General features: G+C 41.6%; 1 protein-coding gene across 1 annotated transcript in view; it reads right to left on the bottom strand.

Annotated features, from left to right (window-relative positions):
- Positions 1 to 23,602, bottom strand: part of LOC134645224 (fibroblast growth factor receptor-like 1) — a 35,411-nt gene extending 11,809 nt beyond the window's left edge. The window contains exons 1-2 of the mRNA XM_063498577.1: positions 23,339 to 23,602; positions 22,663 to 22,752 (exon numbers count right to left, since the gene is read on the bottom strand). Coding sequence (XP_063354647.1) covers positions 22,663 to 22,747 — 85 coding nt within the window. The 5' untranslated portion in view covers positions 22,748 to 22,752; positions 23,339 to 23,602. The remainder of the gene's footprint in view (positions 1 to 22,662; positions 22,753 to 23,338) is intronic.
- Between the last annotated feature and the right edge of the window lie 2,211 nt (positions 23,603 to 25,813).

The following is a 25,813-nucleotide window of genomic DNA, read 5'->3' as shown; positions in this document are numbered from 1 at the left end:
CATGGTGAAATAAAATTATAGCTCCAAAGCACTACATAATCTTCTTTTCACAATCAAATGTCCCCACTCTACTGATTTTTGGCTGCTTTTGTTGTTCTTTACTATTTAAATGCTTCATACATAATATATTTTGCTCATTTACCTGGTTTTTGTCTTCTGCCTTTCTTTCTGCATCTGTTTTGTTGTTGTCTGTGCAATAATGTGCACTGCACCACTGTCAACTGAGAGTCTTAAAAAAAAGGGGGCCACGTGATAAAGTTGTTTTGTTAACAGTGAAAATGTGTTTCTGTGGCTGACCACAATATTCAGATGGTGCTCCACATCTTTTAGCATTTGTAGGCCAAAAACATTAAAAGCACATAGCAACTCACTGTGTGTCCGTCCGTCCCCCCCCCCCCCCCCCCCCATCATAGTGTAACAGACAATGAAACATCACCTGAAGAGGGATTAAGAGTCTTTAGGATGAAGTAGACATGTATCATTAAGTGATTTTTCCTGTTTGTTTTTCTTCTTTTAGTAACATTTAAAAGTAACAGCAGTCAAACCATGAAAACTATCTAAAAATCTTTTAATTTGCATGACAGATAGCAACTTATTATAACTGAGTGATACTGAAAAAACAGCTTTATTCACACTTCCAAGACAGCAAGTGGAATAAGAGCATGTGAATCCTGACTTATTAGGATCAAACCAGAGTCTAAAACAGTGAGATCAGAGGCAGATGAAACGAGATAGAGGCAATTTGTCATCTTCTCGATGATTACCCAAAATCTTGAAACCAGATTGTAATAATTGGGTAAGCCCTGTCGTTCACTGCCTGCACAGAGAGGGTGAAGTGTTCTGGCTCTGGTTATGTGTAGCGTGCAAGACATCAAAGAGATGAGAGGGGGCGGTTCGCAGCGAGACGGACAGCAGCCTATTCTCCCGGCTCTTAATTGGCTCGGGTCTGCGCCCTCAGATCTGGTGAAGTGAAGCGGGCCGAAACACCCTGTGATGGTGTTAGGAGGCCTGCGCCGCTGGTCGCACAGCGCCGGGCCTCCGACTAACCCCCCATCAAAAACTAAACAAAACCCTGAATTACTGAGCAGAGCAGACGCGGAGGAGAAACAGGAGCTCGAGGGAGTGAAAAGAGGGGGAGGAAATGCAACCAAACCCTATACCTGCGACAGACCTCAAAAGTACACAGAGCACAGACTGCGGCTCCGGACAAATGGGCGCTCTGCTCGCAGTAAAAACAATGGAAAGGGTATGTACACATGGCCTCTCCCAACGCATGCATGCATACACACACACACGCACGCACAGGAGTCACATTCCTTCAGTGCATTTCACACATATGGTAAACAAGAAGTTCATTATCCTGCCACAGGTAACTCCCCCTGGCATCCATCACTTTGCTTACAGATGTATCTCAGCTGCGGGTACAACATCTGGGCCGCTATCATTTCTAAAGCCAAAAATCTTTAACTCAGTCTCTTTTTTTCTCTCTCAAAAAAATACATACAGCTGTATAAGTAAAAAAAAAAAGAAAAAAATATTTCAGCATAAAAGCAACGAAACCCTCTTTCCTTTCCGGTTCTGTTTTTCTCAGTCATGCATGAAGACACCCATAAACTGAGAGTTTTCCCTTCCTCTCTGGATGTCCTTTCCTGGTCCACAGCACGCACAGGAAATTGGAAGTGTCATTGTTTATGTCTGTGGAGAAAATGCAACCGCAGTCTTTTTGGCTGTTGTCAGCTGGCCCGTATCTCACTCCACAGCTACTAGGAAATCAGAACAGAGACGCTCACTGTTTCTCCTCTGTAGGATCTGATTTAGGACCACAAACACGTCCCAGCGTTGGCTCAGTGCTGCTCGAGCTCATATGGACCGCGAGTCCTAAAGGATTTAACCGCCTCGGGAAAACATAAATACATTTCTGCCAAATCTTGAACAAATAGGCTTCAGTTATCTCTTCTGACTTATGGTCTCACAAGCCACTCAACCATGTGTCCCTTCTGGATTAATGGAGAGGAGTGACTTACAAAAACAAGGCCTGATTCATGTCAAAGGTTTAGCTGAAGCAAAGCATCAAAACAGATTGAACTTGCAAAGGAAATGCTTCTGTCAAAGCTGCAAAATATATTTCTTGAGACGTAAGTACAAGTCGGAAGAAAATAAAAAGAGACAAAAGAACTTCTGAATGCCCCGTTTCCATTCATAAAAAATAAATAATAAAAAAAACAAAAAAAAAAACAAGGGTGAACTTTATTTTGTTTGCACTTCTTTGCAGAGTGTTCGACATTTACAGTAAATTCACGCCGACCTTCCAGAGGAGGATTTCCTTCCAAGCTGAGATTTCTGTTGGCTTTATGTTTGTGGTGGTTTTGGCTAACCTGAACTTTCACTGCTGCTTCATTTACAGACCCATTTTTCTCTCGCTAAATGTGTCCTTTCCAACATAAAGGAATAATTTGAGGGTTGGAGAAGTAACCTTCTTTCCTTTATCGGTGCGAGTTAGATGAGAAGAAGTTTCTGATACATACTGACACTGGAAAAAAACTGTTCCATCTCTAACCTCCAAGTTTTTATGCTTGCATAAACATGATATGATGTACCAGTTACTGAATTTAAACATAAAGGCAGGAGGATTTTAGTCTCCTTAAATGTGTCTCTCTATGAAAATCTATGTATTACTTATGGACTGGAAACAAGAGGAAACTAGAGGAGTCAGAGAGCGGCACTCCCCCCTTAAGGGCAATGACTATACTAAAACTTTGATGTTTTATGATGCTTTTATTGCAACAGGGTGACGTCAGTCTGTTTTCATAACAACACTTTGATGTCTGACCTTTGACCCATGACCTTGAAACATTACATACTAAAATGGTGTATTTTATCTTCTTTATCCATATGACTGGAGCAGAACTGGCTGAAATATTTGGCTTATCTAAGCTGTAAAAACTCGAGATTTTAAAATATATTCAAGCAGTTTGTGATTTTGCAAAATTCATGGCAGCATTGTGACGGCTCAGGCTGTCCTATTGAAAAAATAAAAGGTATGCTGTACAGCTCTCTCCATGCCCTTTCATATGATATATTACTCAATATGGTTTCTTTAAATTTTGACCTTCAGCGGACGCTAACAATCAAGGTCAAGGTCAAATGCTTAGCCACCCTAGGTACTGATGTCCCTAAAGGCAAAGCATATTGTTGTGAATTTTGAAGATGATCCATAAAAAATGTGGGTAATACAAAGTTTACTGATTTTCATATTTGGTGTGACCTTGAAGTTCCAATTTTCACCACAATTAAATCAGATATGATATCATGAAAACTGTAGCCGCTAGACAGACAAACAAACCAAACTGATTACATACTCCTTCCTCTCAGGGCAAGTCTGGTTGTGCTTAAAGGTGAAAAAAGCTGCCAATTACCATCATGACTGACACCATTTATGTTATGTTAATGTTTTCTTTCTTTATAAACAGTCCACAAACAGTGTTTTCTACTAATAAAGGCCTTTTCCAATACAGCAACATAACTAATTAATAGATAAGAATTAAATACCTGAAAAAATCCTGTTGTGTATTAACAAAAAGTGAAGCAAAATCCATTCTTTATAATGGCCAGCAGGTGGCAGAGCCTGTGGTTCCAAAAAGATGTACAATTGTACAGAAAACTGCGAAAACTACGATGGTTCTCAAGCTGAATAGTTTCTTTTCTTAGTTTCTTTTCTTTTCTAGTTTTGGGTCTTATTGATAATAGCACGATAATAAGTTCTTCTTCTTCTTCTCATGCAGCTCGCGGGAGCTGGAGCCTATCCCAGCTGCCATCTTTTTTAAAAATTATTGTCACGATTACAGCCAAAAAGGATGATAAAGCAGGTTATGTTTTAGCACACAGCCTTGTGAGATGACTGCAGTATCCCATGGTTTCTCAATCAGATCTTTTATTGGGATGGTTAAATGATGCAAAATTGAAAGGTTTTATATTATAAAACAATGTTTTTTGTCTAGATTTTCCTTTGTTCCCAGCAGGAAGCTTCACATATTTGATTGGACAGATTCTTACATTAGTAGCCAGCTTTATTTTTTTTAACGATTATTATAGATGTTTTAAGGCTGTAAAACCCCTCACTACACACTTTATACACTTTTCTCAGACAGGCATGAACATTTTCACACTTTTCTCTCCTGTTTAAACACTCTCAAAGTTATACCTTTATAAAAAAAAATATGTCCAGTATTATAGAAAGAAACCAAAGTTCAAACCCTGTTTTTAGGTCCAGAACATGGGAATAGAGCAGCTGCAAGAGAATTCAACATTAATGAATAAATGTCACGGAAGTACAGGAAGCAAGAAGAATGAGTTGAGTAAAGTTTGACTCATCCTACTGTTTTGTTTTGCTTAATGCGCCTTATAATCCGGAGTGCCTTAAGTCCGAAAAATACGGTAACTTCTACCTTCCTTTACCACAGAGGTTCCCAAAGTGGGGGGCGCAGGGCCATAAATTAAATAAATAAATAAATAAAGAGCGCTTGGACACTGCTAGCATAATGGACAGGTTTTTGACGGGGCTCCCACACAAATGCAAAGCAGAAGATGAAGCAAAGCCAAATACTAGAAAATATGATGAAGCATATCTTCCCTTTGGCTTCACCTGCACAACTGCCAAGGTAGGTCTCCCCAGCAGAATTACTTTCCCCTGCATCGGGAGCACGCGCTGGGCTGTTCAAATCACGGACAAACAGTATCCCACATTCTTGATTTTTAGTTCACAAACACTTCTTATAATGACTAACTACTCCTGACATTTTGGAGATGTTAGCTCTTTATACAGTAAAGTTACAGTGGGATATAAATAACATCAGGCTGATCCTGCCACGATTTGTTCCCCCTGTCCAAATCACTGACAAACAGTATCCCACAGTTGTTTCTGTTTTTGAACCCATTTTTTGAAAAATGATAGCAATGTTGAATATTATTATTATTATGTTGAATTCTGTCAACATGAGCACTGACACCAGTAGCTTCACTGATTCAGAGGAGGACGCTAAAATTTTAGATAGTCAAAGTGTCCCAAAAGAACAACTGCATCAAGAACATGAAATACCCATGATGGGCTCTCAATATACTGAATCTTTGAAAACTGTGGAATTTGCCATCAAAAAGGCTGTTGATCAGGTTTTGGATCAAACTAAGGATCCTCAGTATAACAAGGTGCAATCAGAAACAATTGAAGAGAGTAAGGCAAAAGAACTCATTCATTCAGTTGAGGCAGAGAGTGAAAAGTCTGCAGAGAGTGGTGAAGTTATCACTCCTACATCATTTACAGAGAAATTTAAGCAGTCACTAGAAAACAACTCAGATAAGATCAAAACATTCTTTACAAAGCAGTTTACAAAAGCAACAATTCTTCGCATTGCCAAAAACACCAGGGCTAAATTTCAGAGAAAGGGGAAAGTTGAAAGTAGTGAATCGCTGGAGCAGGTTGTTGATGATGTTGACGTTCTGCTTCAGACTGTGAAAGATCATAGAACAAAGCACACCTCTGAGGTTGAATTTTTTGAATTCATTATGATGGGCAAATCTCTGGTGGTCAATAAGGTGCTCACAGACATGCTCAACAAACATGCTTCATAGGGCATGGCACCTGAAACTACCTGATCTTTTCAGAAGAACATATGTAAACGTACAAGTCAAAGTTTTCTTGGCACTCATGAGATGGTGGTTATGCACCCAGGCTGAGAGCCATAGTCAGAGCGTAATGCTTGCAATACTTGGCACACAGAAAATGACAGAACCAGAGTCAACAGAAAGCATCCCAGTTGCAACGTCCCATCCAAAATCTGACCCTTTTGGACTGGATGATCCTGTACGTAAAGCTTACATTAAAATAATCCTTCACAAGTTATTTAGCCATATAGCCAAGAAATTAAACATGAAGTATATGCTCAGAGAACATCCACAATTGGCTTCTGGAAGAAGTATGAGGCGAACTCCAGGATAAAAAAAACTTACTATAGCGCCACAAAATATTAAAATTTTTTAAAAGTACATTCTTAAAGACTTGCACAATTTCTTTGGGAGTGTAGAAAATATTCAGTTTGCTCTGGAGTTACAGAAATCCACAGCTGTAAAAAACATCGCATCCAGCTTGACTAAACATCTGTCAGAAGCAGAAAAGAAGCCAAATGCCATTGTCAGGTTTTTCATTGCATTGGCCAAAACCATCACCAAGCCATTAAGACGTACAACTTGAAGTGGTGGTTTTTAACATCAACTTAGTATTCATCTTGAAGGAAAAATAGTCATCTTTTTTTCTTTCAGATTAATACCTAAATACATAACATCAAAAATGTCGTAGCAAGAGAGAAATTTGATTATAACTGGATTAAAATCCCCAAACCGGTCTCGGCAGATGGCCGCCCGCCTGAGCCTGGTTCTGCCACAGGTTTCCTTCCATTAAAAGGGGGTTTTTTTTCCTGCCCACTGTTGCCAAGTGCTTGCTCATAGGGGATCATCAGATTGTTGGGTTTTCTCTCTTGCATTGTAGGGTCTTTATAATATATAGCACTTTCAATCAGCTTTTGTTATTGGGCCCTATTTAAATCAAATTGATTAGCAATTTGTTAAAAATTTCCAAATCAATAAAACAAATTCCGAATTTTAACTTGTATTTCTGTCTCTTTTTATTTTCTGTCAGTGGTGTAAACATTCAGGTCAAAGTATTAGCGAGCTAAATAATGAAATTCACTGAACTTTATCGCCTGTTTTCTTTTCAGTTGTATCAATGACTGCATGAAAGATGGACGACGCGACAGCTGCCATGTTGCACTTTTGCAGCCTGAGTTTTCTACAGTCATTGGTGCAGAGGGGAAAGCTATCCGCGGCGCTGTCTTCGGTGGGCCTGACGGTCCAGGTCATAACACTTCAGGGGTGGGTCTCCTTCAGGAAGCCGCAGCTGTGATTTTTAAATGAAAATGCATTGGTCCTTGTATATAATAATAATATTGTTTCTTACAAATAAATACTGTTAAATGAATAATTGCTTACTATCAGTTTTTTAGGAAATGAATAATGTTGATCATTGTTCTATTAATGGAAAAATGCTCATGAATATGTCTTCTAAGGCTGTTTTCAACAGTTATTTCTGATTTTTGAATAGCGTGACTTTGAAAAATAGACGCTATTTATTATCTAAACTTGCATGAGTTAAAAACTGAGAGCAGTCGATGCAATTTAAATTCCATGACTTACAAGAATGAACAACAGACCACATTGACACTATACAAGAACATTTGAAGTTTAACATGATCTACTTTCATGTAATGAAAATGCTGAAAAGTGTCTAAATTGAGGAGGTGCTGAGGAAGACTCCATTACTAACGCTGTTAAAATGAGTTTTTCAGCAGCAAACTGAAGGCTGACTGGCTGCTCTCACCTGTCCAGCAAGTCCAGCAGTTCTCAGGAAATGATGGCTACGTTATTGCTTGAAATGCCCAGCTAGCTAATTCTTGCAAAAACCAGAACACAAATCCAAGTTGGTGTGTTGCCAAAAATATCAAACGATTCCTTCGGTTGTGATGAAAGGGTCTGGGTGATCTTGAACTTGGACCACTCGAGCCACTCCTGAGCTTTTTTGGCTTATTACAGTTTTGGCTGTTGCTCCGAGAGCAAGGAATGTGCAACAAAATGACTTCCTCCCTCAATCTCCGTTCCTCCAAAGCTTTTGAAGTCTTTTTTTGAAAAACAAGGCGTGAAGAAGTGCTGAAATGAAGGACATCGTCTGAATAACTTCAGAAGTGTTTGTGTTGTGTGCATGATTGCATCGTTTCTTCGGGGGGGGGGGGCTCCACTCTACTCCTCCACCTCCGCCCTCTCAAGGACAGGTTCTCTTAACCTTGGAGTTAAAAGCTTTGAAAGCACACAGAGGCCTTCTGTGCAACAACAACTCCAGGTCTGAGAAATGGGAAATCATTGCCCTTTTAAGATACACAGTTTAAGATGCCTGATATTCAATTTGTCATCACACCATAGAGGAGGTCGATTGTACTGCAACAGACTCTTTTCTGGTTGCCTCACAAAGTATCTCAACCTCTACAGACACTGTGATAAATGGACATCTGCCCAACTCATGAGAAACTGGTGAGCGTTTACTCAAATTGTTGGAATTGCTGGAAAATGATACACATGACCATATGGGCTTTTCCGTACTGCTGCGCTGGTAAAGCGCTGCTTATTATAAGCGAGCTTCATGTGTGAATGGAATCTTTCATAGTGCAGGAAGAGGAGGAGGAGGAGGCCTGGCGACTCACAGAATTAGCTCTGTTTTTTCTTTGCTCAATTTGGTGATGGATTATTTTAAGAGAAAGGGGCACATTCAATAAGAAGCATTCTTGTGATTCAGACTAAATATAGCCAGCTTTTACGAAACCTTGTGAGCGGGTTAATGAGCAGTTGATCTGTCGTGCAGGCATCCGTGGAGGGAAATATGTTAGGAAATGTCAATAAGAGAATGAAAGAGGGGAAAAAAATAAATAAAAAATGAAAGACTACAAAAGCTTCCAGGCTTGAGCAACGCTCAGATGTGCTGGCAGCTTTCTCCTTGTTTATTTTTTTTCCTCTTTTACTAAACACCTGTGGATTTGTAATGATGTGTACATGCATTTTCTAGTCCATACAAAGTGCTTCGGCCTTAATCATTGCAAACATGTGAATAAAAGGCTGACTAGGCTGCTGACAGCCGTACCAATAGAGAACACCTGGAAGTTAACCAACCACAATGAGAGCAACCCCATAATGCACGCAACACTGTCCGCCTCAATGCACGATACAGTTATTCAAACATTTTCCAATAAAAAGCATTTTGTTGCTTAATCTCCAGCCAACTGCAGGAATTTTCTAATGCATCAAAAGGCTTTTGCACGCAGGCAGACTGTAGTGATTCATTACTAAGATAAACACAGATCTGAGCGAATGTGTCTTCAGTGTGCAGTATTTACATAAAGGATAAGAGGTGCAGAGACAGATAGAAGCTGGAGAATGCTTCCTCCTCCTCCTCAGGAGCACTGTGTTAGCTCAGCAGAAGGCACTCTAACCTAAGAGAAGAAGGAGTTTAATGGAGCCTGTGCATCCAGGGAAGCATTCTACAACACATTTTCATAAAGCCTTAGGACCAATGGCGTAATACAAGTTAAAAAAATGAACAAATAAAAGGAAAGTTCAAGGAATATGAGAGACAATGAGGGGGGTGAAAAAATCCAGCTGGAAACCAAATCCAGAGCCGAAGACTTCACTTGAGACCGGAGGGGTTGGGCGAAAGGTGAGGTGGACACCGCAGCTCAGGGAGTGTGTGAAAGGCCAGAGCTTCTGTTCAGGGGCTGCTTCTGCTGCGCTCGGCTATACATTTCACAAACAGAGATAAAAATCTGCATAAAACAGTGAGACCGGGGAGGAGAGCCATCTTGGCAATTCAAGAAAGGCGGAGGTGAGGGTGGGAAGGGGAGGCTGGGTGAAAGGGGATGGGATACGTGGAGTGGCGAGAGCGGTTGTTCTGACAGCAGTGAGGCAGCAGAGGGTGAAGAATGCCGTCTTTTCTTACCCGTCCAGACGTCCTGCCCAGCAGCTTCACCCAGTGTGGTAATCAATACCTGTTATTTTCCCCTCTCGCCTTTCCAATCAATAGATAAGAGTCGGGTAAGACCAGTCGGGACAATGGCTCTTTCTGTGGCACCATCAGATCTGGGGTGAATAGCAACTGCTTTAGTGGTGGGAATAGTACAGGAGGAGCTATTGGATAACACGAGGGACTAGAAAAACAGCAGAAACAGGGTGGAATAAAAAGAAAAGGGGAATAAGATGCTCCTGTCAATCTATCTGATTAAAGAAGAATCAGAGGAGTAACATCTCTGCCTCTCTGCAGCGAATCTGCCTCTGCTTCCTTCGCCCAGCAAAACAACAGCCTCCTGCCGACTGCTCATCAAAAGAACAGGAAAGAAACAGAGAAGAATTACTCCAGCGTCATAAAGCTCCGGGAAACATCTCCATCACGCGGCTTACCCTTAACAGGCCCTACTGTGGAGTCTTTGAACTCTAAGCTGCTATATTTCATTAAACTTGACGGCCTTCTGCCGGCCCCAGCTGCCTCGGCTGGAGCAAAAAGCCTGTGCGTGTGTGTAAGCTTTTTCAGTCTCCTCACTACTCTCTCCTGTGCAACTTAAACCTTCAGTTAATTAGTGAATATTTCTACTTGTAAATAAACCAGATTAATTCATTTAAATGTAGATCAGAGGTCTATTATTACCCCTGAAGCAAAGACAACCTCTGCTAACATCAGAAAAAGTACCTTATATTATATTTTATTATTTAGACCCTTGTTTTTGGAACACATTGACCACAAGAGAAGATGTGCTGAGAACCAGGTGGCTTACTGCCAAAAGCATCCTGGGGAAAACTTTTATGATTATGTGAAAGGTCTCTTTCACTTCAGGTTAAGGGGTTTCCATAAAGACTGTACTTTTCCAAGTGTGTGGAAGTATGGAGCCCTTATGGAAAGTCTCTAACCTGAATTAATAGAGGTCTTTCTTGTTGTGTTTTAGTCTTAATACCAGGAAGTGAAAAAGGGGGTTTGCAGTGGAACACTTCCTAGGTTGGTTTTCCAGGATGTTACCTGATCAACCAGCACAGAAAACGGGACATTTCTTTATTTATGGGCTGATCAGGGATCGTTGATGCCTGTCTGTTTCTCTGTGTTAGCAAGATTACCCAAACACTCAAGGAAGGAATGTGATAAAGATTGGAAAGAATCTTTCTTTAAGTCTGTGCAATAGGGCATTGGCCTTGACGAAGGAGCTGCCCTTTGAATGCTCTTTTAATTACAAACACTGCTTTCAAACAGACTTGAAAGACGTGTCAAAAAATAGCACTCTGGTTACAGTAGGAACTTCACTGACTTGTGCTGTGTAGTGGTGGGAAAAAGGAGTCAGGGGATTCCCCTTCTTTTCATTTTATTTAAAGGTGAATAGCACAAGATCCTGAGTGACGTTACTCCTTTACAGTAAACAGAGGTACTTTAAATGATTTTAACAGTATCATGCCATCAGAGAGCTGGTGCATCAAATGTGTAGTAACTCCCCCATAAAAATGATATTTGAGGACCTCCCCTTAACCCTAAATGACGAGTTTTGACACCTCAGTATATGTGATATAAGATGTTTTGTTTGGTTTCTATGGTTCTTACCTTACTCAATGACTATTTGCCAGTGAAATAAAAGCTGTGAGTTTGAGTTTAACTGTGTTTGCTCGTTCCACTAGCTGCTTGTCACATAACAGTCTATGACAAGTTTTCTGGGGGTTTTTCAAGGGTAGTTGCACAGTTCAGAAAAGAGCTTTAAGTGTTATTCTTACTAAGCTTTCAAGAGGTAAAGTGCAAATGCAATTTAACAAATGCATAACTCACACCATTTTGATTTTTTTAAGTCTACTACTTAGCCTTTATAAATGATGAAACTGTATATGTGTGAAATTGTCAAACACACTGTTGGTTATGGTCATTGTTGGTGAAGCCAATGCAGAATTGTCTCAAACCTGCATTCTTTGCGGTGGCAAGCAGGGAATGACTTTTGTGGTTCCAAAAAAACAAAAACAAAAATCCAACCTACTTTTCACTTCATTATGACCTCCGTCAATACTTTCCTAATAAGGTTATGATCTCAGCAGCTACTTTAAAGTCTTACTTTACAAAGTAAACAATATTTTATAAAATATCTCCACATTTAGAGCAAATAAATGGTAAGACTGGGTATGCTTTATCTTGTGACTGAAATGCGTGCAGTGGCCTCAGATTCTAAGTCAGATCAACCCCTCGCTAGGCATGTCTGTTATCATAAAAAACTAGATGCTAAACTTAAAACAGTAAAGTAAAACAGTATGTCACAATCCAGTGGATAATGTCATAGAAGCTACATCTGTATTTGAAATACTGATTACAGTTTTTCATATTAAAAAGAGTAATTATCCTGTAATGTGTTACTTACTTTTTGGTTATTTTTTCTATCTACATCAAAAGGAAAACACTTACTGAACTTATCAAATTTAACAAAGGAAGTGCAGACAGACTAGGAAATGTTTCCATCTGGAGTTACAAAGTCACGTTTTTCCTCAAATATTTCTGAAATTTAAATATTTTCCCCAAAAATTCCTAGAAAATTGAACATACCGACTGAGTGCCACAATCTTTCATGCAAATGTGAGTCTTGCTGCGCTTGTCCCGTCATAAAGAGAGCACAGCAAGTGGCACTCTAGCCGTTTTATCTCACTCTATTAGGCTAAGGCCTGGTGCACACACACGGGCTGAGTGTGTGCTTAGGGCCACTTATCAGGGAAGAGGCAACAGCGGGGAGGCTGTGAGGAAAGAGGAAGGCCAAACAGAGTGGCAGACACAGAAGGAGAGAGCAGAGGCGTGGAGAGAAATAAAATCAGGCAGAGGAGAGAGAAGCAGGGTGAGGGTTAAGGAGAGGAGGGTCACTTTAGAGAGCAGAAGGGAGCAGAGGCTAAGATGGCAGAGAGGCCTCCTTTAACACACAGCTCATAAGGAGAGGAGGGCTGCAGGGGGGAGCAAAAGGGGATTAGGTGGGCCTAGGCGGCAGTAACCAAGAATCCCAACAATCTCGCACCCCACTCCCTGGCCCGCACTCAGCCTCGGCCAGATGACACACTCAAACAGACTGTGCTCTCTCTCCATGACAAAGCAGCGCACCAACAAGCACCTGTTTATTACTGTCTGTCTAATACGTTTGGAGGTTGGCCGACCACTTGGCACTAAATGGGACATTGTGGGAATGCCCACATGTTTTGGCTGCACTGCACTGCCAGAGCATTGGTTCTTATTCTCCCTCACAGACAAACAGATAAGAATGTTTAGACACAAACTCGTATTAATCTGTATGTTATTATAGTCCCCCTTGCCAGAGAAAACACAGGGTGTTAAATATTAAACTTCAGATTAGTGTTTAACTGCATAGAGCAGTTCTCCCTCACAGCATCTTGATAAGATAAACCCAAACTGGTATTCTAGACACGCAAATGGTCTTAAAATAATAAAATTTGTGTAAATTTAATCCCTGATTTGTTTTTTAACCTATATCTGTACTAATGTGTAAGACTTTGAAATGGTTAAACTGCTCAAAAAACTTCCAAACTCAAACCTAAAATAGCTATTTAGGTGTCACAAGCAGATGTTTTATGCAGGGTGTAAAAAGCCAACAAAGTTGTAGAAACCACACACAATAATTGAGCAAATTTACCCCTTCAGACATCAAAGGATACTTTTTGTATTTTTAATTTTGGACTTAGACCGTTGGGCATCCAAGAGTTCAAGGAGCTGCAGCTGAGTCTGAGCCAGGTGGTGAAAAACCTGCAAAGACTTTTGCTGGCATGATACATTATCAACTTTGCAGATAAGTCTAAGTCTTTGTTTAAGTCTAGGACCACATGGAGGCTTTTGCAACCTTTATTGTATTTACCAGAAACCAACAGATTTACCTTTTAATAACTAAGCTGCCGGGTTACTTTAAAAGGGACCCATTATGCTAATTTCCAACACCTGATTTTTATTCTTAAATAGCACTTTGCATGATTCACAGTTCAAAATAATCCTTATTTATCTCATAGCGGACCTTTTTGGAGCTCCTCAGTTCGTTTACCTTCTGGAAAAAATAATTTTGGCCTTTGTTTCTTCTGTTTGGCCCCTTGAAAGCAACCGATTTGAGCCTTGTGTGGGTGAGACTTCTGTGCTCACAACCAGACACATTTCAGTCTGTACCAAAAGCTACTGACCCTCTAATCCCATAGTGCACAGATATATATCACTAATGGGATACATGGAGTTTTAAGATGTGAAAAGGAAAAAAAACCCTTGCAGATCACTGCTTCAGAGCACAAATGCTGCACAAAAAAACTATTTCCTCATAGCAAGACTTGTTTTGTTTTTTGGGTTTTTTTTCCTCTTATCTTTTAGCAGTGAGATGCATCCTGCCTCTCACACCCTCCTCCTTCTCCTTCATCCTTACTGCATTCCACAGTGTGGAAAAAAATGTGTCCAACCTGCATTTGGCTCATTGTGTACAGTGAGTGACAGAGAAGCACAGAGACCGTAAACAAGAACTTTCTGAGTCAGACATGCTGTCACCGGTGGACCGAAGTGTGTGTGTCTTTGCGATGATGATGATGATGATGATGACGGCTAAGCTTGGTGTGAAACACCTCTTATGGCTTTCCAGGAACCTTACACCAGTGTACAGTCTGAGGATAAGCCAATCTCCATGACACTAGGAAGCGCTTTACACCAGTGCCTTTGTCACCAAGGCCTTTCAGGACAGGGCCAATGACAGACTGTGATGTAGCAAGAGTGTTTGGGCAGAATGGAGCAATTCAGACAGCGGCGGGAGGGAGGGAAAAGCCAGGGGTGGAGCAGGTGAGGGAAACAGAAAGGCGGGTGAGACAAGAGACGAGACAGAGCGGGGGGGAGAGAAGGGGAGAGGCAAGACGAGACAGACGGAGGGGGTGGAGGAACTGGCAAAGCTCTCACTGACAGCAATGGGGCCTCTTTGACAATCCAGGAATATTGTCTGAAATCAATCTGTCATCATGGAGCTGTTGAGTCTGTCATTACGATGTGGTACTCGCCCTTTCACAGTGACAATTTGTTCAGTGCTTTCCCAGTTCACCTTACTACTGCACTGTAGAAAGGTCACTGCCCTCTATCCATCTCTGTCTGCTAGTCTGTCTGTCTCCCTCTTTGTTAATCAACTGTCCACACGGAGCTTTGCAGCGCTTTTACCGGAGTGACCTGCACAGAAACAGACGGCTGATGACCAGAACAGACGTCCTGCTGCAAGAACGTCTGTTACATCATAGATTTTCCATATTTCCAGATATCAAAAATAAGCGAACAACAAAAAAGCTTTCTAGAATAATAAGTCCAAGAGTCTACAGTAGTAAACAGTGCTTTCAGGTAAATGCTAACATGTTCACTTTTAAAATAGTGGAGTGCTGAATTTGTTTAGATTTAATATCTAGCAGTTGCAAGGCATTAAGGCTAATGGGAATTTGGTCATAAACCAACATTTTGGGCTCATTTTGACCTTTGACCTGATAATGGGTTCATGTAAAAAGTCAGTGGACTCATGTTTTTATAATGAATCCTCTGGGAACCACGAATATCTGGCATTCTTTCCAACTGTCATTAATGACTGTTGGACTTTTAATGAAGTAATGTTACTCTCATAGTGAACTAACATGAGAAAGCCAAGGATTCAAAGAAGAATAGACTTCCTGTAAAGCGTGAATTTCTGCCCACAATGTGGTGCCAATCCATCCAGTATAAGCAGTCAAGCGTTCACTGAATTAATGAGCTATTTGACCCGTTGTTGGTGTTACTAAAGGAAAACTGAGGGGATCAGCAAAGTCAGATGACATCATCCCCGAGGGAACTTGAATTTCTGGAGCAAATGTTGTGGCGGTACATCCAAGAGTTACATAACATTTCAGTCTGAACCACAGACTTAGCCACTGCGACTCACTGATTGGTGGACTACCAGGCTAGAAGTATCAAGTGTTGTGTGATCAAGGTGAAACCCCGACAGCTGAAAAATAACGCCAACAAACAGCACCAGAAACTGCAGTTCCTCAAGTGGCCACTTGAGGATGGCTCCAAAAGCGAGTCAGTCATCACCACAGACTCCCATGTCATTTTAGTCCAGTTTTACAGTATTTAATAGACATACTTACAACCTGTATAAAAAAAATCAGTGCTGGTGTCAATGAAAAGTTTCCATTGAGGATGGTAAATTTAAGAACTTATCCAACTGCATACTGGAGATTAGGAGTTATGGGTGTGTCCCTAAGCACGTTAATTGGAATAATTTTGGCATCATGATCGGTGCCATTTTGGATTTTTTGGAACCAGAATTAAATATATATTTCTGTGAGTGGGTGGTCCATGGAGCAGAACAGAGGTGCCATCGGCACACTATCACAAGGCATAGCTAGCGCTGTTGCCTCACACCAAGGAGGTCCAGGTTCGAATCGACCAGCTGGCTGAAACCTTTCTATGTGGAGTATGCATGTTCTCCCCATGCTGGCGTGGATTTTCTCCAGCTACTCCGACTTCCTCCCACAGTCCTTCGCCTCTGGCCCAATGAAAACTGGGATGAGTTCCAGCCCCCAAACCACAACTCTTAATTGGACAGGCAGTAGAAAACGGATGGATGTCCATACTTAGTAATGTCACTGACTATGGACATGTGCACTGCTAATAAGTGCAAACCTATAAATAAAATAAAACTGGAATTTCACTCACCGAAACTGAGCAAAAGACCTCTTGGATACAATTAAGTGCATAGCAATACATGTAATCTGTCTGATACTTGCATTAAAAAGAGCAAAAAGCTACCAAAAGATCCAGTGCTGTGGTGATCCCAAGCAGACAGCTCTCAGCTACTACCACAATTTTTGGCACCCATCTCACTCAGAGTCTACACCAACAATAAAGTAAAACTTTAGGTGTTAATATAATTTAAATGGGTGAGTGAGCTAAAGACCGAAGTAGTTTTTGGTATGAAAGCCAGAGTCAGGAAGATTCATCCTCTGGGGACCTTTACTGTACAGATTTCATAGTAACAGAACAGTTGTTGAAATATTTTAGCCTGTGCAGACTGACACTGCCATCATTGAAGTCCTGTGCTTGCATGGTTGAAAATACACAAAAATAATGGCCAGTTCAGCTAATCAAGGCACACAGTAACTGTATGATTGGCATATTGCCACCATCTGCCAAGTCTTAAAATCCATCTACATCCAGACTGGGGACTATTCCAAGGCCTAAGCTCACATCCCTGTGCAGGAGGAAATCAAATCAGTTTCACTGCATGGTGCAGAATTCCAGTCTGGGACAGCAGTAGCTCTGCTATAAAATATGACAGATTACACTCTTTCCCCCTGAAATGATTTTTCCTCCCGCTCCACTCTTCATGTCAAAGTGGGGACAGATTTTTTCTATTCATTTGAAAAAGTGGTGCATCCCCAAAATAATAAGAAATTCTTTTAAAAATTCAAAAATCAGAGCTTCAAGCCTTCACATCCCGTGCAGAAACAGGCACATGCAGATTCCATCACAACAGCCTGGATACTCACAGAAAAATCCTCCTACTTTGGCATATTGTGTGAAGCGGTAGCCCAGACCAGAATGTATAACTGGAATCAATTGGGGACAATGTATAAATACTTTCCAGGGTCATTCAAAAGAATCCTTAATGATAAAAAGTGGAAGTGAATACGCCTCAGAGCCAAGTGGGGTCTTACTGAAGCTCATCAGAGGAGAACTGAAACAAGGGGGGGTCGAGAAGAGAAGCAGAAGCCTCATTCAGAGCTCGTTATCCCAGCCATGCCTTGGCTCGGCTTTCTTTAAGCCCGGCCAGCCACCACTGTTGCCACCACCATAACTTTCAATCATCCTTTTAACTGCTGAGTGGCAGGGTTAGTCAGAGGGTGGAAGGGGTTGTGTGAGGGACTGTCAAGAGATTCCAGATTAAACCCTAGACAGAGGAAGAAGAAGGACCACGGAAAAGCAAAGATAGAGCAATCTTTAATAGTTTGATGTGTAGTAATGCATTAAAAATCAAAAAGTTGACTCAAAACCAAAAAGAATAAAAATAAAAGTGGATGGAAAACAATAAGGATCTCCTCAAATGATAAGCAACAGGTTCACCCTGGGTGCACGATTTGGTATTCTGATAAGTCAGTCAGAGACTTCAGCAGCACAGATTCTAGCAGGCTGTGGCAAGTACAGCAAACAGGCACATACAGTCAGATGGGGCAGATAATATTTCTGCTCTTTAAATCAGCCTTTTATTCACTAACATCACAATGGCAACTCTCAAACTTGTCCAAACCTGCTCAGTCCAAGAAACATCTTCAAGGCCATCATTGCATTAAAGTTGACAGTATAGATAGTATTTTCCCGAGGCAACAAAATGTTGCTTTGGTACATATTTTGTTGGAGATACAACCAGGAGGTAACGCCAGATGAAAGTTGTGGAGAAGCAGGAGAAGAAGGAAGCAAAGTTTCAATTTCTGTAACCCCCCCCCCCCCCCCCCCCCCCCGCCCCCAACCACGTGCCCAGGTATGCATCATAAATCTAGAAGTTAAAATTTACAGGAAAACAAACCTCGGCTTCTCCTGTTGAGCAATGAAAGTGGAGATCAACTGGCATGTCATCATTTCTCTTACTAAAGTGACTGAGCGAGCAGCTGTGGAGCACAAAACAGGGAGGAAGGTGGCTGGGTGGGGGAGCGAGGGGTTCGGGGAGGCTCTCCATGACTTGGCTCCTCGAAAGAAAAGAGAAAACAGAGCGAGACTGGAGAAATGAAGGAGGCTTAGAAAGAGGGGTTGCGCAAGACAAACACTTCCCGCTGTGGGGCTGAAATGTTATTGTAAGGTCACTTGTAAGGTTCCAGGAAGGCAGGGACCCTTGCCCCCCTCCCACCTCCCCACCCACAAGGCTTGCTTCCAGTCACTCCATCCACTCGCTTTCTTTGGCCAAGGGTGTAACGCAGCAGCTCTAAGAGTGGAGTCTAAACAGTGTCCGGTGTCATCTTACTTAACACCAAGCAACTGCCAATTAACACAAATCTGTTATTCATACGTCTGCTAAATAGTGCAAGTCAGACCAGCGAAAGGCACAAAGTCGATTATCATCTGAATGGTGGCCGTCCCGACGCCTCTGTGCGAGCAGCTCCGTGGGTTTCGCGAAGGTTAACAGGAGCAAAAGGAATTCTATTTAGCTGAACTCAAATCCATTCAGCAGGCAGGAAGAGTGTGTGTGGTCTGAAAACACTCCCAGAGCCAACTGCCCAAACAAACTAATGAGCATTGTACACACACACACACACACACACACATGGGGACTTTCTTAAAAAGTAAAAAGAAAGGGGGAAAAAAATCTGAACATTAGCATACAGCTGAAAGTGGCAGACAATACTTTGTTGAAATTCCACATGAATCTTAATTGAAGTGTCCATTAGAGTCAGTCAATGAGTGGGAGTGCTGCTCACCAGGATTATACGACCCCGCTAAAGTAAACACAGAGTGACCTCCATTATGACTACTTATCACAGCTACGGCTCTTTCCTTTCGTTCCCCTTGGAGAGGTGAAGTCGGACACATTCCTCCCACCAAATGTTTCCTCCTGAACTGACAGGGTCAGCATTGTGCGCTGATAGACTGGGAACAAGGATTGTTATAGCGCTGCTAACATTATTTCCGCGATAGAAACAGAGGGATTTGTAGGCAGCAGGAATATTATTTCCACCTGGTTTAGAGGGGAAGGAGGTGGAGTGGGAATAGCTGTTGGTCTACCTCTGAGGTTTTCCAAATTGCCCCGCGCTCCTTGGATGTCTCATTATCATGACTTTTCTCAGGGTAATTTCAGGCTGCTTAATAAAACGCACGCATATATTCAGAGGCACGAAAGCAGCGCCCATTCGCTCTCGTAACTTCTTCTCACGCAGGCCTACGTGGCACCACCTCAGGAAAAGCGAGTCCCCCGTCTGCTATGAGCTTAAATACACGGCAAATAAGTCCAGTCAACAGGGATGACGAGGGTTTAAAATTAATTACCGCTGCCCTGTCCAACCTTGGGGGACCACTGCACACAATAATCCATCCATTGTTCTCTGCAAATGGACCCAGCCTCTGTAAATATGGGGCTGTGGAGAGCTGAGAAAGGCTGGGTGGGAGTAAAGGTCAGCTCGAGCCTTGTTTTTAACGACAGCACATTAACTTAACTGATTTCCTTTGACTTTAGACTGGTAATAAATGAGAGGAAATGCAGAGAAAAAGAAGGGGACATGTGTTTAAAAGGGTGGCATTCACTGGTGGACGCGTGGTGTGGGAAACAGAAACGATGCGCCGGACCAGTCGCGCCTTAAAGACGAAGTGCGTCTTCCTTTGACTTCTGCTGTTTGGTGTGGGATGAAAGACAAAAAGGTAACATGAAGCTGATTTTATTTCTAGCACTAAATGAGGCATTAAAGTGCAAGCTGCATAAGGAGCATTAAAACAAACAAACAAACATGTTAAACAGCTTTTCAGCTCTACCCTTTCTCCTTCCCCCACCTCGTCCCACCAGCTTGGCCCACAAGCCACTGTTACACCTTCTTACTATGCAGGAGCTTTAAAAAATTTTTTTAAAAAATAAGAGGACTTTGGGGCATTTTGTTGCTGAGAAACTAGCCTCATTACGGTTTAAGGAAATGGAAAATGGTCTGAGAGCCAAAACAGCCTTGTGATTTTAAAAGCCCTTGGCATGCAGTTTATCTCATAGTGCATTCTTGGTATGAAACCATGATGTAACTCTGCTATAAAATGTATATTTTCCAACAGGGTTGCAGAGGAGTTTGCATGCTCTAAACTTTGCCAGATAGCTTTAGAAGTGAAGGAAATACGTGTGGGGTTAAATCACATAAGAAAAAAGGAAAGGGCTAGTGCAGCAGCTTAAAAGGACCACTGTATTTGATGCCTGGTTCTAATTAAAATGCACCAAAATAATACCATTCATTGTGCACATTGTTAGCTAGCCCCGGTGCATAACAGGGACACCTGGTGCCTCTATTTTGTTCTCTCAGGGTGCATTTCTGCAGATCCATATGTCCAGACTGCTGCATTCCTTGTTTAGCAGAGCCGAGCAGTCCCCGGACCTGTCACCACGTTAGAGCTCTGCTGGGACACATCACTGAGCACCTCCTCCAGCTGCTTGGGGAAGCAGAGCAGCAGATTTGGGGAGAGAGGACAGAAGGTGCTAAGATGGAGGAAGTGCAGTGGCTACAAGGGGGTCCAGCTGTGACGTTGCAGCACAGAAAGAGGGAGGTCTGTGTGTATATGACTGAGTGTGTATTTGGGGCTCTCTGTGGTACTAGGGCAGGGGGTCCTGGGTCAGATGTCACCTGGTGACTGACAGCAACAGGCTCAAAGTCGTTCACCCAAACTTACTGTCCTCTCAGGTGCACTGCCTGAAGTGTTTAGATAACGGCAGTAAAGTAACACTCCCTACGTGTTTTTACTGTTTCACACACAAGCGAAAAGGGGGCCCGTCCTTTATGATTTAATTTACATTTGTCAACGATGTCATCATACACTGTTAAGTTTTACAGGGACAGCTTAACAGCTCTGCTGGCCTTCGCTTCACTACAAAAGCAGAAGCTTTGAATCAACTACCCCCTCCTACAGACTATATTTCACAGCATGTCAGAGTCAAGCTGTTGCATTTGGACTGTAACACAGAACCCACTGTATCCCTGCTTCTGTTGGTGGAACTGTGGGATATTTACACTTCACAGACTGTCAGGGAACGTACAAAAATCATCTCGCTCAGACTCCTTGCCAGCCGCATATCTGCAATTGTACATGTGTCCCTGCATCTGCAACCACTTTCAGAGAAATTATGAAAAGCAGGCTGCAAATTCTTCCCATTGCCTGACATTAAATCAGCTCAGGACCCATCGGACCTCGGCTCCCCACCGTCCAAACTGGCTTCCCCGTTTTGCTTTGCTCCCTCGCTGACATATGTTAATCTGTAAACATAGAAAATTGCCTGTCTAATCTGATTTAGTCTTCACATCTTGTTTACTTTTGGTTTAGTTGTGCCGTGAAGGCACGGCTGCCACGCTGTGAATGAGGCATTGTCTGCAGACCCACAGATGTAATCTCCCCCTCTAAACCGCCGCCAAGCCTCCCACCCCCGCCTCCTGCCCCTTTCTACCTTGAGCCATGATAGCCACATGCAGGTATTGTACCTATCAGACGCCTCTTGAATCCACTCACACGCTGAGCGGGGGGAATAAAGAAGGTGCTATAGAGCCTGCTTGTTTTGCCAGAGAATAATCTTCGGGGGAAATGTTACTGGTTTTCAGATTTCTCTCATTAAAAAACTGAAGCGAAGTTACAAATTTTGCCTCTGGCTTTGACTCATGCCACTGGATTGCATCAGACATGGTTCAGTAGTCGGTGATGGTGGATGAAATCACAGAAATTGTCTCGAGAGCTGTTCACGAGCTGTTGACAAGCTCACTGTAAGTTGTCTTTATAAAGCAGAGTATTGATACTGGCACAAACAACAGCACAGTGAACTGTGGTGAGACTGAGGTTTCCCACTCTCCAGTCGGGGTTACGGTCAAGAACATATGCACGCACATGAACACACACACAGACACAGGGTGTTGTGAGTCAGGCCCTTTGGCCAGCTACTGGAGAGCTGGACTCTTACACCAACTTGTGTTCTTTCACCCTGGGAAGCTGATGGATGATGTTTGTTTGGTTTTGCTGTAGGGAATACACACACACAGATACACACACACACACTGCCATGACTGAAACACACAAACTAGCGGTAGGGGACGGGCTGGTTTGCCCTCTCTCATTCCGCTGTCCTGTGTTGATTTTGGGCTGTGTTTAGAGACTTTTGTGAGTTTTAAGTTTTCCATCTCTTCTCTGCGCGACAGCATTCAAAACCCAACTGAGGCTTTCTTCAGGCTCACAGGAAACCAGCCAGTCAGCTTGGTTAATAATGAGCTATGACTGCTGTATAAATGAAAAGAAAAGAAAAAAATGAAGCAGCTCACCTCTTACGCAGTCAGTCAGCAAAACAGCCTCAAAGATGAGTAACACAATCTTCAGGATGTCCATGCTGTCCAAAGACAAATTCATCTTCCCTAAATGTGAAAGACACATGCACAAACACTTAGACTGCTGGAGGATATCAAGACATTCAAAATAGTTTAAATACTATAGCTTGCTTATAAAAGTCCTGACCAAACCTAATATGCACTATATCACTAACAAACCGGACACACTTATCTCTTTAGAGGTTCCCAAACTAAGACACCTGGGATCTTTTTGTGGTTTATAAGAAAGTTTAAGGATTTTAAAATGAAAACCAAGCAGGATTCATTTAATGGCAATATTAACATATAAAGTTAACGTTAAATAACACAGGATGTGTGCAGTTTTTCCACTCCTTCCAACTACAGGTAGACACCTAGGTTTGGGACTCTACATTAGGGTCAATATTGAGGGTCCTTGAGGGTTTAAGAAGTGCTGAATATCTTAATAGCACAGTTATGTATCTAAACGACATATTCAGATACAAAATCAAGGTCTGGGAAAGCAAAGCGTTCATGGAAACTGTTGTTTTTGGCTAGTTTATCCTGATGTGCTTAAAGTAAAATATCCCTCCAGCTGCTCAAATGAAAGTCTGGTAAGAATGCAAATAAAAGTATAAATAGGACTTTACCATACCTTAATATTCAGTGAATTAAGTCAGCCTCGTATCAGCCTCTGGACTGAAATGCTTTTAGCTAAAGTCCGTGTCGAGTCCATGAATCAAAAGTGACAGCGGTCGACTTTCCACCGACCTCTAACAGAGCAGCACATGCCTCTCTCCGGGATAAAATAACGGATTCACGGCTGCAATAAAACCGGACACTTCCATAAATCACAATAACAAAGTTTCCAAAGTGTTAGGGAAAAGAAAACTCAGGGAAGTCCAGTCCGGTCCGTGTAGTCCGCTTCATCCACAGAGTGACTTTTCCAGGAGCGCGCACACAGCCGAGACTCGCTGTCCGTCCCAGCGCTGCAGCTGCGGGCCAATCACAGCCTGCAGAGCCCGGCCACGTTTAACTCTTTATCTCTCAAACCAACCTCTTCATTACAGAGCTGTTATCCCACCGCTGTCAGCTCAGCGCACGGGAAAGAGATAACAGCTGCAAACTGTTAAGAAGGATGCCATGCAAATAATGGGCCTTATATAAGCCAGTCTATTGTTCTAATATAATATCTGATAAGAAATAAACACAATGAAAACACTGAAGTGGAACATTTTGATTTTCAGGCTAATGTGCATCCCTGTATGGAGGTCCCCAAGTGCCAAAATGAATTCAATAAATACATCATTAAATAATAACGTTAATATGTCATTAATTAATCAAACTAGGCAATAAATAAATGGATCCATAATTATTTTAAGTATAAATTATTTCATTTAAAACACTTAATAAAATATTATGTGTGATTAATTAATGACACGTTTAACCCTCTAGAGTTTAAATCACATGGCCAAGTTAAGATTATATAGCAGCAAGATGCACTCTCACAGAGTCTCTGTTTCAACTTGTGTCAAAACTGTGACTTTTTAGCTTTTAAATTGTGTTGATTGGCCAAGTAAGTCCAGAATAAATATTTTACACTGAATTCTGTTATCAAAATTCAAAGCAGGATTTTTTTTGAGGAAACCCCCAGAGCCTATTTGCAGAAAAATGCATCAACTAATCTAAAAAATTTTTTGGTTGCTTAGGAAGAAGGGAAAGTTGTGGGAGTGACGGTGGAGAAAAAGTGAGCGATAACAATAGCGAGTTTTGACATCTGAGAGATTTGTGACATTTAGCATGTTTGCAGTGTATACTTCAAATCAAAAGCAGCCACAAACAGCCAGTTGATCACAGAATATTCATTATAAGTTCATTAATTAGATATTTAATTATTACTTCTTTCCCATTTAAATAAATTAATAACAAGTTAAATTATTTAATGATATATTTATTTAACTCATTTTGGCACTTGAGGCTCTCCATTTTCATGTGTACTAACTCAGAGATGTATTACAGGAAGACATTGGTTTTAGCTGTTTTACATAATCCAACTTAAGTTATATTATAAAAAGATACGTTTAATACCTAAATGAATCAATATATAAATTATATTGTTTGAGTATAATTACACCATGATTTTTTTTACTTAGGAGCTACAGCTTTGAAGTAAGTGTCATCATTAATGCAACTGATACCTGGAAATACTGCCGCAAATGCCCAGATTAAATTACAAGCTTCAAAAGTCAAACTTATAGCTCCATACTGTAGCACCCTGTGCTGTGAGTAACACCCATTCAGTATCCAAATACAATGGTGCTAAGCCATGAACATGTGCTGCCACCTACTGGCTACAGATCTGCTTCTGCCATGCTGAAGAATTTCAACTACAATCAGTGCTTCACTCAGTAAGTACTTGCAACTTAGGTGTTTTACTGCTGTTTTGGCTCTCATTCAGTATTGACAGTCATATTGCTGAGTTATTTGGCTCTCTAAAGGTACCTTTAAAGAGGGATCTCTTAAGGTTTGGTTCTCATTGGATGCATCATCACCCCTGTTTGTATGAATGGGGTGGGGATGTCCAACATTGCATCCCTCTCTGCTAGATGACCCACCAATGGTTGATCAAATCTCAGCAACAACAAACCATAGGCCTGGTGTCTTAATCCAAACCTACCTGGTAGCTTTCATTCCTCTCCATGTATTCCTTCCCAGGAACAATCAGCTACTTGATCACCTGCTATGGTTAGGAAACTTCAGCTGTGTCCAATATCTGCTTTTAGAAATCCTATAATTGGGCTGGATGAAACTCTGACAATGTGGTACTCAAACTCCATAAAGAAATTCAGTTAAGGAGGATCATCAGTAGGCCCACACTGCCCACTCCAGTGCCAGGAATATAAATGGCAAATAGAAGCTAAAATTATTCCAGGCTTTAAATGATCATCTTTACATAATATCAAGACAGACAAATTTCAGCTAGCAACTGTTCCAATCATGGGACGGTTAACATAACATACGCCCTGCAGTTTTTCAGTCTCTATCAGTTCCGTGAATAAAGAGAAGACTACTTTTAAACAGGAAAAAAATCATTTATTTCAATATACATTGCATTTAAAACTATATAACA

The sequence above is a fragment of the Pelmatolapia mariae genome, linkage group LG16_19, assembly GCF_036321145.2.
Source record: "Pelmatolapia mariae isolate MD_Pm_ZW linkage group LG16_19, Pm_UMD_F_2, whole genome shotgun sequence".
NCBI lineage: Eukaryota > Metazoa > Chordata > Actinopteri > Cichliformes > Cichlidae > Pelmatolapia > Pelmatolapia mariae.
This window is presented reverse-complemented; position numbering and strand designations above follow the sequence as displayed.